The sequence below is a fragment of the Eubalaena glacialis genome, chromosome 5, assembly GCF_028564815.1.
Source record: "Eubalaena glacialis isolate mEubGla1 chromosome 5, mEubGla1.1.hap2.+ XY, whole genome shotgun sequence".
Classification (NCBI taxonomy): domain Eukaryota; kingdom Metazoa; phylum Chordata; class Mammalia; order Artiodactyla; family Balaenidae; genus Eubalaena; species Eubalaena glacialis.
This window is the reverse complement of record NC_083720.1, coordinates 36881671-36897185: the sequence shown is the minus strand read 5'-3', so window position 1 is coordinate 36897185 and position 15515 is coordinate 36881671. Positions and strand designations below refer to the sequence as shown.

At 48.9% G+C, this 15515-nt stretch overlaps 1 protein-coding gene across 2 annotated transcripts in view; it reads right to left on the bottom strand.

The window, feature by feature from the left end:
• Positions 1–15515, bottom strand: part of CRMP1 (collapsin response mediator protein 1) — a 65653-nt gene that overhangs the window by 30468 nt on the left and 19670 nt on the right. For both annotated transcript variants that reach the window (XM_061191224.1, XM_061191225.1), the window contains exons 2-4: positions 12682–12770; positions 7410–7594; positions 3604–3768 (exon numbers count right to left, since the gene is read on the bottom strand). In XM_061191224.1, coding sequence (XP_061047207.1) covers positions 3604–3768; positions 7410–7594; positions 12682–12770 — 439 coding nt within the window. The remainder of the gene's footprint in view (positions 1–3603; positions 3769–7409; positions 7595–12681; positions 12771–15515) is intronic.

Sequence of the window (15515 nt, the reverse complement as noted above, 5' to 3'; positions counted from 1 at the left end):
CTGGGCATATACCCTGAGAAAACCATAATTCAAAAAAGAGTCATGTACCACAATGTTCATTGCAGTTCTATTTACAATAGCCAGGACATGGAAGCAACCGAAGTGTCCATCGACAGATGAATGGATAAAGAAGATGTGGAACATATATACAATGGAATATTACTCAGCCATAAAAAGAAATGAAATTGAGTTATTTGTAGTGAGGTGGATGGACCTAGAGTCTGTCATACAGAGTGAAGTAAGTCAGAAAGAGAAAAACAAATACCGTATGCTAACACATATATATGGAATCTAAAAAAAAAATGGTTCTGAAGAACCTAGGGGCAGGACATGAATAAAGACGCAGACATAGAGAGTGGACTTGAGGACACGGGGAGGGGGAAGGGTAAGGTGGGACGAAGTGAGAGAGTGGCATGGACATATATACACTACCAAATGTAAAATAGATAGCTAGTGGGAAGCAGCTGCATCGCACGGGGAGACCAGCTCGGTGCTTTGTGACCACCTAGAGGGGTGGGATAGGGAGGGTGAGAGGGAGACACAAGAAGGAGGAGATATGGGGACATATGTATACGTATAGCTGATTTACTTTGTTATACAGCAGAAACTAACACACCATTGTAAAGCAATTATACTCCAATAAAGATGTGAAAAAATAAATAAATAAATAAAAGAATATTCAAGAATAGAATAAACAGGGAGCATTGCCAAAACTTATGAGACCCCAGAAGTCCTTTTTCATGGAATATTTATTTTCTCACTCATCAAATATTCACTGAGTACTTACTATGTACAAGCACCGTTCTAGAAGCTAGAGATACAGCTGTGAACGAGGTAGGAAGGATCTCTGTCTACATTCTAGTGGAAATACGCAATGAACAAACAAACAAATAAGATAATTTCATGTAGAAGTAGGAGGCAGAAAGAGACTAAACAGGCTGGTAAATAGTTTAAAGTTTCATAAGACATTTGCAGTGACCCTTCTCAAGAGGTAGAACCTCTTTCCTCACTCCTTGAGCGTGGGCTGGTCTCGAGACTGGCTCCGCCCAGCAGAACAAAGCGGAAGTGTCAGTGGACACATTCCAAGCCTGGGCCTCAGAGGGCTTGCAGCTCCACTCACCCTTGTGGAGCCACCAAGGGAAGAAGCCCACGAGAGCCTGCTGGGGAAGGGAGGGTGTAGAGAGCCGTCCCACCTGCCCCATCCTCCCAGCTGGGGCGCAAGGCATGAGTGAGCCACGGTGAGCAGAACCGCCCAGCTGAGCCCAAACCGAAGTGCCTTTCCACAGAGTTGTGAGCAAAGAAATAACTGCTGCTTTTCATTAGTTGTGGTAAAATATACCTCACATGAAATTTACTATTGGAGCCATTTGTCAGCGCAGTGGCATTAAGTACGTTCACATTGTTGTGTTTCCATCTCCAGAACGCTTCACCTTGGCAAAACTGAAACTCTGTCCCCATTAAACACTAATTCCACATTGCCCCTCCCCCAGCCCCTGGCAACCACCATTCTACTCTGTCTCTCTCTATGAATTGGACGATTCTAGGCATCTCCTATGAGCACAGTCATACAGCATTTGTCTTTTTTGTGACTGGCTTATTTCACTTGACATAATGTCCTCAAGGTGCATCCATGTCATAGCAGGTGTCAGAATTCCCTTCCTTTTCAAAGCTGAATGACATTCCGCTGTAAGGATGGACCACATTTTGTTTATCCAATCATCCTTTAATGGACATTTGGGTTGTTTCCTTCTTTTGACTGGAGAATTAACACCGAGTTCAGACCAGGAGTCTCACGCCTGGTACCAGAGCTCTGACACTATGTATGGGGAGTCACTGGGCGAGCCTCCGAGAGGTCAGCTTGGTGACTTGCCCAGTGTCACAAGGCCAAGAAGTGTGAGGACAGGATTCAGATTCTGCTGGGATCAACTGCTGGGATCTTTCTACAACCTGGACCCTGATTCTGTACAAAACAAGAGTGTGATTCACAGCAACTTCAACGAAGGGATAAAACCATCTGGATATAGAAGCTCAGACTTATGAGACCCAAACTGGTAAATGGGCAAGGAACACAGTCGGACATTCACATAAAGGAAAAACGTATGCAAAATGTTTAATGTAATTAGCAGTTAGAGAACTGCAATGTTCAATGGTAGATTGACTTTTATTCATCAAATTAGCAAGGATTTCATACAAGTAATAATACCCAATGGTGCAAACATGCAGGGAGTGAGAGATATGGGCTGTGGGCATGCAAGTGGGTGCATTTCTGGGGAAAGCAATTTGGCGGTGAGTGTCATGATTTTGAGAAATGTTAAAACCTTGACCCCGTAATGCCACCTCTGGTAATCTAAGGAAATAATTAGAGACGCAAACAAGTGTTTATATACAAAGATGTTCACCAAACACGATTTACAGTAAAGCAAACAGAAAACCTAAATGCCCAATAAAAAGGAAATAGCTAAGCAAATTAACCATTACATTGTGTATTACGAGCCATTAAAAAGTTATTAATGAAGAGTAATGATTACTCATAAAATGTTAAGTGAAAAAAGGATTCCAAATAACTGCTGTCGTATAACTATATATGGAGAAAATTGTCTAAATAGATAGGGAACAGAAAGCAATAATCCTTAATATTAATGGTAAGTGGCAATTGGGGGGTAAGACCAAAGGGAAAAACTTTTTCCTTTTCTTGATTTTCTGACTTTTTTTTGTATTTGGGTGATGATACTTTTATGAGAAAACACAGCATATATATTAAAAAAATTGAAAACACCCCCCTATCTCTCCTTGAAGCATCTCATTCATTTGAGGGCGCTTCCTCAGAGAGCCTCAGAACTGCCTCTTTCCGAGGGACCACTCACGCCTGGTTTATTCTGTTCTCTTGCTCTTGTGGGTGTTCAGTTCAATTCACCTCCATTTGGTGTAAGGCACACTGTAAAGTACCCACACTGTGCAGAGATGTCTGGTTTGAGCTCACACAGAGGGGAGAGAGGGTGGGATACAGAGATGCACAGACATAATCCCCTCCCTGGTAAGCTCAGGGTTTAACAGAAGAGCCAGACAGACAACCAGTGTCCCGCAATCCAGAAATAATGGAAAAGGTGCCCCCAAAGAGGCCCAAGTAACCTTCTATGGATATTCAAGGGATGAAGCAGTTCTGAAGTTCTGATTGGGGAAACTGGGATAGTTGAGCTGGGAAGCAGAGTAGAAGAAAGGGCATCCCTGGTAGGGGGTGCAGAGACTGCAACAGCAAAGGCCCAGTGGAGTAGCAGGTTTCAGGGGATGGCGTCCAGGATAAGAAGCACCCAGATGAGTTTATGGTAGAGAAAGAAAAGTGAGGCTAGATCAGTGGGGGCCTTGTGTGCCAGGATAAGGAAATTGGGCTTTCTTCTATAAACAGGGGGACCTCCAAAAGGCCTGAAGGAGAGGAAGACAGACTCCTTAAGGAGGGTCCAATTTTTCCACTGTTTATGGGGCAGGGCACAGCTCACAGTTGGGCTCATAGCAGATGCAGATAAAGGGATTCTAACTCCACAAATCAGACCCACAAACAAAACAGGGATTCCAGAACTGTGCCCCCATTCTGGGGCTTTAACTGACCTTTGTCCTGCACCAGCACCTCGAGCTCCTCCCTAACACCATCGTACCAGCTGGTGATGTCCACGTGGAGGGAGTAGTCGCAGCAGGACTTAGTGTCTGCCGCTTCGTGCCATTTCTCGAAGGAGGTCAGCAGGCTGGACCCAGGTTCAGGGACAACATGGTCAACTGGGACAGAAAAATAGGTGTCACATTCCAAGATGCTTAGGACCCAAGTCATCCCAGTGGTAGCCTCTTCACTGCCATCATCACCGTCATTATCTCCAATATTAGCATAATCATCGTGACCTTCCCTATCCCCCCCATCACCACCATCACCATGACTATTATCATCATCACCACCACTTACATCATCAAGATCAGCATCCTCACCATCACCATCCTTTTCATCATCATTCCCACCACCATCAACATCAATACTGCCATAGTTGTCACCATCATTATCATAACCATCAGCAGTGACATGGTCACCACCCTCTTTAGTCTTCATTACCACCACTGTCCCCACCATTGTTACCGTCATTTCATCCTCCTCCTCCTCATCACCATCACCATCATTATCATGACTGTTTATTGAATGTTTCTGATGTGTCAGATACCACCACAAAGGGTTTATATAAATTATCTCATTAAATCCTCGCAACTACCCTGTGAAGAGAATAAAAATATCCCCATTTGACAGATGAGGAAACTTAGGCTCAAAGAGGGTGAAAAACTTGTCCAAGGTCACACAACTAGTAAGCAGTACGGAGAAGATTCCCAGAGTCCTGTCAGCTGCAGAGTCTGGACCCTTTCCCGCTACTCCATACTGCCTTCGTGGGCACAGAACGCCAAGGTGAAAAGGACCTAAAAGAATATGAACTTCATCATCCCTTTTTCAAATAAAGCCTTACATGTAAAGCAGATCAAAGGGGTGACAACTGTCTTTTAAACCTCACTGGGCTTCGCACATCCCTCTAGCTCCCACCCTGTTTCCAACATCCACCCATCACGGCTGGACGTCTATAAAGAGCAGTCTCTGCTCCCCACTCCCTCTCACTTGTCCACCCACCCAGAGCATCAGCCTTTGCTAATTCACCCTTCCAGTCCTCACTCTACTTGACCTCTCAGAACACAGTGAATCACTCCCTCCTCCTTCTTTAAACTCGCTCCTCCCTGGCTTCCATGGCAACGGCTTTCTGGCTTGTTGTCCCACTTCTGTGGCCATTTTTTCCTTGAAGACTCTTCCTCCTCTACTTGGCCATTAAGTGATCAAACTCCTTACGACTTGGCCCTACAACTTTTCTTTCTACGCGGCTGCTCATTCAAATGTATCCCCCCGCCTCAGCCACAGGAGTCTGAACTCTCCACTAGGATGACTCAAGAGCTCCTCAAGATGAGAATGTCCAGAACCTCATGCCACACTGTCCCCTCCCCACTGGCAAAGCTGGTCCCCCACCCCCGCCCCAGAATGGTAAGGATATCGCCTCACCATTCCAAAAGCTAGAAGCCAAGGGGTTACTCTTGAGCCTTCGTTTCCCTCATGCACCTCCATTGCTGATCCATCACCACTGTAGATTTCCCTCTGATGTGTCCCTGGAGCTGTCCACATCTGTCCACCTCCTGGTCACACTCCTAGTCCAAGCCACCCTCAACTCTCAGCTGAACAACTGCAATCACTTCCCACTGGTCTCGTCACATTCAACCTAGGCCACTCTATTCAGGTCTCTTTAAAACAGATCACATCACTTCCTGCTTCACATCCCTCAATGGCTGCACATCACACATACGAAAAAGACCAAAATTCTGACCTTGGCCATCAAGGCCCAGTACCATCCTCTCCTCCCAGCCTTATCTCACAGGATTCCGGCCCTTCAAGCTCTGCACCTTTGCCTCCTAGGCCTTCTTTCAATCTCTTAAACACAAGCTGTGTTCCCCCACCACAGGGCCTTTGCATGTGCTGTTCCCTCTTCCTGGAGCTCTGCTCCCCTATACCCTCTTCACCCAGTTAACTCCCACTCATCCTTCAGATCGATGCACAAATGCCACTTCTTCAGGGAAGCCTCCCCAAGCCCTTTGCCCCACAGCTCAAAGCACTGTGCCCCTTTCTTCTGTAGAACTAATCCGCTTACAGTCATTTGTGTGGGTGATTAGTGACTCCCCATGGACTACGAGCCCCTGGAGAATAAGCGTCATGTCTGCTTTGTTCCTTCTCTTTCCCACCACCTAGCACAGTGCCTGGTGCAGAGCAACCCTCAATAAATATCTGCTGAATGAAGAAATGGGGTGGGGACTCAGGACTCCCTGCCCCCTCTCACACACCTCCTAACTGTGGTTCTCATGGTGCCTTCATAGGCTCTTGGTGCTCCATGAAACATACTTTGAAAAGCACCCTTTTATAGATGGGGAAGATGAGGCCCATGGGGTTGGTGGAGGGGTCCCCCAGGGGTTTCACAGCTGGTGATGGGAAAAGAGCAAAGGGGAACTCCAGGGATCCTGATTCTTCATCCAGGGCTCTGTCCTCTACCTCACACAGGTCCCCTGAGCCTGCAACTTCCATCTCCACCTCTCAGAATATCCCAGCTCCTATTCCCAAAGCACTTACCACCATATGCCATGCATTATGTTAAGGAACCACATGTATGAGCTGGGGGGCACATTATAAAGTCCATGTTACTGACGAGGAAGCTGAGGCTCACAGAGGGTTAATACTGCCCAGTGGTGCAGCTGCTGAGTGGCCGTGACCAGTGCAAACCCTGGCAGCTAGGATCAAAGTCCAAAATCTGGGCTCCTCCCACCTTCCTAACCAGCAGACACAGGGCTGCTTTTTGGAAAAGAGATCAGAACGGTGCTTGCCTCCTGAGCTGGGCCATATGCTCCTGGCTCAGGGGGACAGGAACTATGATACATGAGCTCTGCTCACGGCGGCCAACTCCAGCCAGCGTGCACCTCCAGAGGAACTCTTCCATGGGGAGAGATGGGCAGGGCTGGGGCCAGCTCAGGGACAAGCCACCTAGATGTGGAGTCTAACTATTGAAAGAACATTTCAAATACACTGCTGCCTATTTAATCAAAATTGCTTATTAAAATGGAATCCAAACAAAAGCACTGTTGGATTAAAAAAAAAAAAATACAACAATCTGGCTGCAAAGGGCAGTAGAGGAAGAGTCCAGCATCCCAGACAGACCACTGTGGTAGATGGCGTTATTTGTCCACAATTCTTCTTTCCCTCCCCACCCTCACCATGGTTCACTGTGGGCAGAACGCAATTTCAGGGACTTTGCGCTTGGCCGTGTGATTTGCTTTGGCCAACAGAACAGAGGGCTGAAGTCACAGTGTGTAGGTGAAATGAGGTGGTAAGAGGAGGAGCAAGTTTCTGCCAGACCCTTCCTGCACTTCTGCCTTCCACTTGGAGAAGAGCATGGTTGAGTTGGTCATTGGTTCCAGAATGGGAGATCCATGCTACCCCCACCCCAAACTCAACCCACAGCCTAAAGCAGACCTAGTCCTGCTCCTATTCCTGTGGACCCTTGAATAAGAAAAACAAGTGTTTGCTTGAAGTTTGGGGGCTGTTTGTTATGCAGCATCATCACAGCATTATGGCAGCAACACTGACCAATACAACCACTTCCCAGCTGTGTAACCTTCAGCAACTTATCTCACCTCTCTGAGCCCTTACAGCGCCATCTGTCATAACAACATCTATACCACTGGTTCCAAAACTTTAGCCACCTGCGCACCAGGTACCCTGAGCAAAGTGCCTGGTGTTACTCAAGATGCTGAGGACGCAGAAGTCACAGCCTATGCCCTAAGGCAGGGGTACGACTCACTGATCATCGTGGTCCCTCCTGCCAGTGCTGCCTTGGTCCCTTGGAAGAAGTCATCAGCGGCTGTCATCCCCTGGGAGGGCTTCTGCAGGTACGTGTTGACATCGATACCTCCTGGAATAACCATCCGCCCATTGGCCTCAATGGTCTTCACTCCACCGGGAACAATTAAGTTCTCTCCTATTTGCCTGAGCACAAACAACAGAGACGGATGGTTCTTAAAAGAAAAACAAAACAGCTGCCAACTGTGCAGCTTCAGTTCCATTAGATAAACATTTCTGAGGCAGGTCCTACACAGGCCACCGGGTGAACAGAGATAACTCAGGCAGGGTCCCTGCCCTCCAGGGGCTCACAGCCTAATGAGGAGGAAAGGCATGTAAAGCAGATGGTTACAATCCAGCTCACATAGGGCGTGGGGAGCGCAAGGTGGGCCATTTCACCAGCCTGGTTATCTGGGAGGGCTTCCAGGGGGAGGCAGTGGCAGAGCTGAATCCAACAGCAGTGAGACCAGCATCGGTATCGAGTGGCAAAGGGTTCTCTGAACAGCCTGACACTCCAGAGCACTTCACACACTTTTGGCAACTGCTTTGGGGACACAAAGGTGAGCGATGGGGGGGAGGCAGTGAAAAGTCCCCTTAGCTCTGCAAGTCTTCAGAGACAGGGCTGTGAGGTGAGCTGTGACTCCCCAAAGTCCATATTTTGAAGTCCTAACCCCCTAGCCCTTCACAATGTGACTGAATTTGGAGAGAAGGCCTTTAAAGGGGTCATTAAGTTAAAACGAGGCTGTTAGGGTGGACCCTGACCCAATCTGACTGGTGTCTTTATGAGAAGAGGAGATTAGGACACAGACATGTAGAGAGAGGACCATGTGAGGACACAGGGAGAAGACAGCCTTCTATAAGCCAAGGAGAGAGGCCTCAGGAGAAACCAACCTGCCCACACCCTGATCTCAGACATCCAGCCTTCAGAACTGTGAGAAACAAATATCTGTTGTTTAAACCTCCGAGTCTGTGGACTTTGTTACGTCAGCCCTGGCAAACTGATACTGACAGGCAACCTGGGTTCTCATTTGAAACAGTCATGAGCACCAGCCTCGGGAAAGCTTCTTAAGCCACCGTAAAACCCGCCATGAGGGAATCACACGGCGGGTGGCAGAGCTTTCCTAGGCAAGCTGACCAACACTTTTGTTTCCCCACGTGCTTGGTGCCTGGAAACTTCCTCTAGAAGGAGGGCAAATTCCAAAAGCTGGGAAAGGAGGAAGAAGAGCCTAGGAATTTCAAAGCCTTGCTCCTGCGGTGTCAGCTGTGTCTTATGTGTTGGAACCAGAGTCAGGAGACGTATCCCTCACCAGGGTGGGGTGAGGGAGGCTCAGCCAGACCAGGACAGATTCAACAGCTCCACGGTCAGTGCCCGGCTGAGACCACTACATCTGACCACGAGCAATTTTTATTTAGAAAAGAAATCCAGTTGTTCTAAACTCTTGGGATGTGGCCCCAATATTAGTTTTTCTAAGTTACCTAAAAACACCAGTAATGAAGACATAGGAAAATATTCCTTCAGTGACCGCAATGTCAGGCCCCAAACAGAATCCACATGCAGATGTGAAAGCTCCTTGCTTTTCTGGACTCCTGGGCTGGCTGGCCCAGGCACGTCGGGGCACAGAAGTGACGGGGCTCTACCTGGGGCTCTTCCACAGAACTGGAGCATCACACACTGTCTACCCTGAAACCAGAAACTGGTCTAGTCCAAGCGCAGTGCCAGGGCCACGGCGAGCCCCCAGGAAATGTCAGCATTTCTGCCAATTCCACCAGCACTACAACTGCAGCCGCTGCTGCTTCTAATCGCCACCCTACTCCCTCTGTAATTCCCATCGTCATGTACAGAATCCTGCCTGGTCCAATCTTCCCAGCGTCCATCTCCAAGCTCATGGCCATGTGCCAGGAGCTGAAGGGAAGGGGGTTCAGAGAAGTCACCCCCAAGCTTTACAACAAGGGCAGTGAATCGCTATTGAGCACCAACTATAGGATTCTCTTCTGATAAGCCCTTCACCGACGGTCTCATTTGCGCTCACACTAGCTTCTGAAGACGGGGGGATGTTCAGAACGCGTAGCACTGGCAAAGGAAGAGGCTCAGCCCAATCAGAATGGACATGCGCAGACACCCGGCACAGCCCTCCAGTGGGAACCAGTGGAGTCACAGCCCAATCTGATCCCGGTCTGTGACTTAGCCGCCACACTGCGGTGCCAAAAGTTCTCCAGTTCAGGGCCACTCTTAGCAGACAGATCATCGCCTATTAACAAACCCTCTCTAATCCCCTGCCAACAACCTGTGAGGGAGGAAGTATTCACATTCTGCAAAAGAGGAAAACGGAACCTGGGGCGGGGCGGTGACTTATCGAAGGCCACACAGCAAGTCAGCGTTGGATCTGGATTCAAGCCCAGTGTCCCCAAGTCTAGTACCAGGCTCTGCCCACCAAGCTCGGCTGTCTCCCTGCTTCCCTTCTGCAGAAGCAGCAGATTCTTCCCAAACTGGGATTAAACTAAATGGAACCCCGCCCCCCATGAATTAGGAGGAAGATTCCCGGAATGGTTCTCAGCGGCAGTGTGCATGGAAGGAAAGGGAAGAGAGGAAGGAAGCCGGAGAAGCAGACACCTGCCCTCACCCCAACGCCACCCTCACCATCACTCAGAAAAAAGTCCTGCGCTATCAGCATTTGATTCTCCAATGCTTAGCCAATTGGATGGCGCCCTCGATGAATCCTAACGGATTCTGCACAAACCCAGCTGAACAGCTTTTAGTAAAACTTGGCGAATGGCCACAAAATGAAAGGATTCTTGGGGTTTAATCAAAGTGAAGGGAAATAACCGAGCCTCCTCATGCCAAGCGGTCCCTCAGGCTCTCCCCACCTTCCACACCTCCCCGTGCCCCACGTGACCATCTGAAGACCCTGCAAGGCATTCAGACACAGACACTCACTCTGCTTAATAAGGCAGGAAAAGCAGCACCAGTGCTTAGAAAGCTTTTCAGCAACAGGGTTAAAAGTAAAAGGCGTCTCCCACTAAGAGGAGTGGACAAATATTGAATTTATGGAAACTGCCTATTTCCTGAATACCCTGGGTGGCCTAAGTCCTAAGTCTCCAGGTGTTCACACATACAGCAAACATTTAATAAATGCAACCCGACCGATGAGCACTTGCTCCATCTGCCGATGTCCTGGATTGCAAGCCTTCCAACCTCCAATTGTGTGTCGCTGGTGGGAATGGTGGTCCCATGAAAGGGTTCTCCACGTCTCTTTGTCCCCAGGACCCCAGAGGCCCCACATAAGCGGGGAGCTCGCCGCCAATTGGTTGTGCCTTATCTAAGCAGTGGTGACTTAGAAACCTCACTTGATCATGCATCTCACCACACCCCACCCCACCATCTGCCTTTATCTCCTTTCTGGTTCCAGGCTGTACCGTGGCTGAGATCGAGGTCCCCACCATCTGATGTGTCAGTGTTTGTATGTTACACTCGCTTCAACACTCCAGGGTCCCATCCATCCTTGGCACTGTGCCAGGTCCCTGGCTGGGAGGCAATAAGGCAAGACCCCTCGTCAGGGGCAAATGCACGACCAAGGGGGGAAGAGGCGGCCAGCACAGAGGGAGCAGTAGCCAGTACAGAGGAAGCGCCTGGGCTCCGGAAGGCTTCCTGGAGGAGGAGCCACACAAGCTGGGACCATAGGACAAACGGGAGTTGGGGGGCAGGGGCATGAAACGAGAATGGGGGGAGGGGCAAGGCATTTCAGGCGGAGAATTTATGGGTGCAAGGCTGTTCCCAGGTGAGGGTGCTTGGCAAGTTCTGCAAACACCAAGTTTTCAGTGCGGCTGGAAAGAGTGAGCTGGGCAGGGGAGGGAATGAACTGGAGGAGGTGAGGCCTGAGTTGGACCGGAAATGGTCAGATCCATCCAGGACTAGGGGTGGGGGCAGGCAGAGGGAGGCAGGGAAGGGCTCAGTGCTGCCTTGAGCTCCTCCTCTTCACAGGGCCTTTGCACAGGTGGTCTGTTAATGCTCATGACAATCCATAGCCGCCACCTCCTTCTCCTCCTCCCCCTCCTCTTCCCTCTTCCTCCTTCTCCTCCTCACCACCATCATCATCATCATCAGAGCATACATGGCCCCGGGATGGGCCCACCAATAGACCCCATTCCTGTTTCAACTTGGCCTTGCTCACACCCCCTCTGCCTTTCCTTCCAGTGCCAGCTGCCCAAGCTGGATCCTGAGATGGTCTCCGACTCTACTCTTCCAGACTCCAGAAGAAGAGGCCGAGCAGCAGATGGTAAAATGTGGAAACCACGTAAAAACCACTGTCTGGTGTTATGGACTGAATTGTGTCCCCCAAATCCACATACTGAAGCCCCAATATCTCCGAATGTGACTGTGCTTGGAGATAAGGTGTTTAAAGAGGTAATTAAGTTAAAATGAGGCTGCTAGGTCAGGGGTCCTAATGCAATAGGGCTGACGTCCTTATAAGAGGAAGAGAAACTGGAGGCACACACACAGAGCAAAGGCCACGTGAGCACACAGCAAGAAGACGGCTGTCTGCAAGCCAGGGAGAGAGGCCTCAGGAGAAACCATCCTGCTGGCGCCTTGATCCTGGACTTCAGCCTCCAGAACTGGGAGAAATAAATTTCTGTTGTGTAGGTCATGCCATCTGGGGTATTGTGTTATGGCAGCCCAGACAGACTAACACACTTGGAACGTCCTAGCAGGGTTGAAGGGGCAGCCAATGGGGAGAAGGCAAAGGAGAGCTCCAGTCCCAAGGCATGTCTTCCCTTTAAATGCCAAGGCTCTGCCTGGGGGCTAAACATGTCTCCTTCTCCTTCTCTCCCAGCCCCCTCCACCCAATTCCAGAAATTCTGGGCAGGTAGAAAAAAGAGCTGTGAATCAGTCAGATGAGCTAGGTTGGAATTGAGGCCTTGCCTCTAGCTCATTCTGCAACGTGGGACAGCCACTTAACCCCATGGCCCCCCCTCCCAAGAACAGAAGAGGGGCCAGCATGTGTACTTCACAGCCTCCGTGGGCATCATGGCCTGCGTGAGCATCGTGGCAGGGAGCCTGGTGCGGTCACGGGGCGCTCAACAAACACGAGCCCCTTCTACACCATGGTTTGCACCTCCCCACATCTCTCCATCCCTGAGAGTCACGAGAGCTGACAGAACGCCAGCCTTCCATTCCCTCTAAGGGCCCGGCAGCCTAGGGAGACGGGCTTCTTAAAAGGTCTGTTTGGTCAACCCACTTTATGAGTCCATCTTCCAGGTAGACGTCGGCATAGAAGGACTGGTCATCGTTGATGATTCGTCCACCCTTGATGAGGAGTCGGTCACTCTGAAAAGCCAAGCAAAGTAGTAAATGTCATTAGAGAAGAGCCAGGAAGTGTGTTTTTTCTTTCTAACTTTTAACATAAAAATTTTCAACTCTTTTCTAAAGTAAAGAAGTGGTATTAAAAAGCCCCCTGAGAACCTTCACCCAGATTCTTTAAATACTTCACCATTCTCCTTTCACCTCTTTCCCCTCCAAACACTTTGGCTTTGTTTTTGCTGAGATATTATAAAGCAAATCCCAAATATCATATAATTTCACCTATAAATACTTTAGTACATAATCTCTAACTGTTGAATATAATAAAACTCAATTTAGAGACATTTTAAAAGATAGCGAAATGACCAAAAACTAAATGCAACTCTCCCAGAAAAACTCCAATCAATGTTCTGATGTTTTTCTTCGATTTCCCTTTACTTTCCATACTTGTGATCCTAGCACACATAGCCATTCACTCACCCGTGCACCCATTAGATATCAGCCGATTGCCTCGGCTCCAAGCCCAGGGCCAGGCCCTGATGAGCCAGGGTAGAATGAGCTCTCGTGGAGCTGATGAGGGAGGGACAGAGGTTTAACAAATCCTGGGAGTAGGTGGGGTTCCAAAAGAGGAGAAGTATAGGGTGCCCACCGTGGCCACAAAGTAAAAGGGCTGCCAACCTTATTAAAGGTCAGGTAAGGCAAGCTCAGATCGAGAAGATAATTCTAGATAAGCTGGACCAAACAAAGGGTGGGGGAGAAGGCCAGTATGGTGAGTGCTGAGTGTCGGGGCAGAGAAATGGTGTGCCAGGTCCCAGAGGCAGCAAGGAATGTAGCAAATTCTAGGAGTTAAAAAGAAAACACGATTGTGTCCTTTTTTGCATTTTACCATAACCATAATTTTTAAGTGGCTACAAAATATTCCATTTTATGAATGCACAATAGATTGTTAATTTTCCCCCATTGTTCTTTTTAATGTTTCACAATGATATATATTGCTACAATGAACATCTTTATGCACAAAGCTTTTCCCTGAATTTGTACTATTTGTTAGGCTAAATTCTCAGAAATGTAACAACTGAGTCAAACGGTATAAACCTTGCTTTCAGCCCTTGACAAATATGACCAGATTGCTTTCCAAAAGTACCTCCCCAATTTGCCATCCCAAGACCACCAAAACACCCTTGGTTATCATTAATATTTGTTAATTTGCATTTCTTGGAGGCTGAGAATTTTTTTGCCACGTGCATATTTACTATTTGTATTACCTCCTAGCTGGAGATGGGGTGATGGATAAAACACAGCTTCTGCCCTTAAGCCCCACCCTTTGGGCAGGAAGACAGACAGGAAACAGACAGCAACGATTCAGGGTAGCCACCTCAGAAGGAGTGTCTTGCATGGGTTCCCCTGGAGGCAGAGCCTGAGACAAGGATTTAGAGGCAAGCAGTGATTCTGGGAGGTGATTCCACGAAGTGGAGTGAGGGAGGCAGGCACTGATCTGGCTAACACTGTAAGCAACTGGGGCTTGATCCCGCCAGGACCCTCTTAGGAACCCTCTATCCCAGAATGTGCCTCAGATCGGTGCCAGTGGTCCCACGGCATTGACCACGAGAGGAAGGCAGAGGATGCTGCGCAAGCCTGGAAAAGAAGCGTTTCACCCAAACTCAGGAATCAGGCAAGGCTTGCTGACACAGAGCACGCAGCCTGCTGCTCAGAACCCTCCAGTGGGTTCTCGCCGCAGTATATTTTCCCCAGAGTGAAAGCCAAGTCAGCGAGACCCTATTTAATCTGGAATCCTACTATGTAGGGAAAATTCACTCTCTCATTTGCTTCAGGTCTCGGCTCAGTGTCTCTTACCCGACAGTCCTCCCCTTGGCTGCCCTGTTTGGAACACCTTACACCGCTGCCCTGACTGCAGACCCCTCACCTCTTACCCACTTTATGTTTACATAGTACTTAATATAGTATATCTGACATAGTCTCTATTTACATGTTTGTTTAAAAATGTGACTTGTCCCACTGACATCAGAGCTGTGGTGTGTTACCCCACTGGCTGTGTCAGGCACAACTCACAGGGGACCAATCATAGACACGTTGCTGTGGATGGATGGCACCTCCTAGAGTTCTCCCTGCAGTTCCTTAAGAGACTTAGCTCCATGGGGGCAGAGATTTCATGTGTTTTCTTCATTGCTGCCTCTCTGATACTTTGGAAACAGCCTGGCAGGATGGATGGATTGATGGATGGATGGATGGATGCCTGAACTGATTCTTGAAGGATGAATGGGTGAAGATGGAGAGAAAGGGCATCACAGCCATAAGACAAAGAACTATGAGCCATGAGCCAAGGAAGAGAAGTATGTCCTGTTCTCGAGGAGAAGGGTCTCTGGAGGAAGGGGCTTCAAGCTCAGTCACTCCCAGGGCCAACAACCTCCCTCTTAGCCATAAGACAGAAGCCAGGACCTAGGGAAAGAGGCATGGGCTCTGCATATCCAGAAGCAGAGACACGCTGGTGTGCAGGTTTCCCCGGGCACCAGAAAGCAGGAAAATGTGAGTCATCGGCAGCTGGTGCCTGGCTTCTGGAACATGGCCTCCCACAGGCAGCCGTCTGCCTTGTCACATTTAATAGAGGGCTTTTCAGGCTAATCCTGAAAGGTGGTATTTAATGCGTTGCACGCCAGAAGATCAGCCCCACCCTGCTCTGCCCTTCCCAGAATCAGATGTTCAAATCCACGCCCCTCCCTACCAACTACCAGCAGATACTGTGGGCAGCTACCG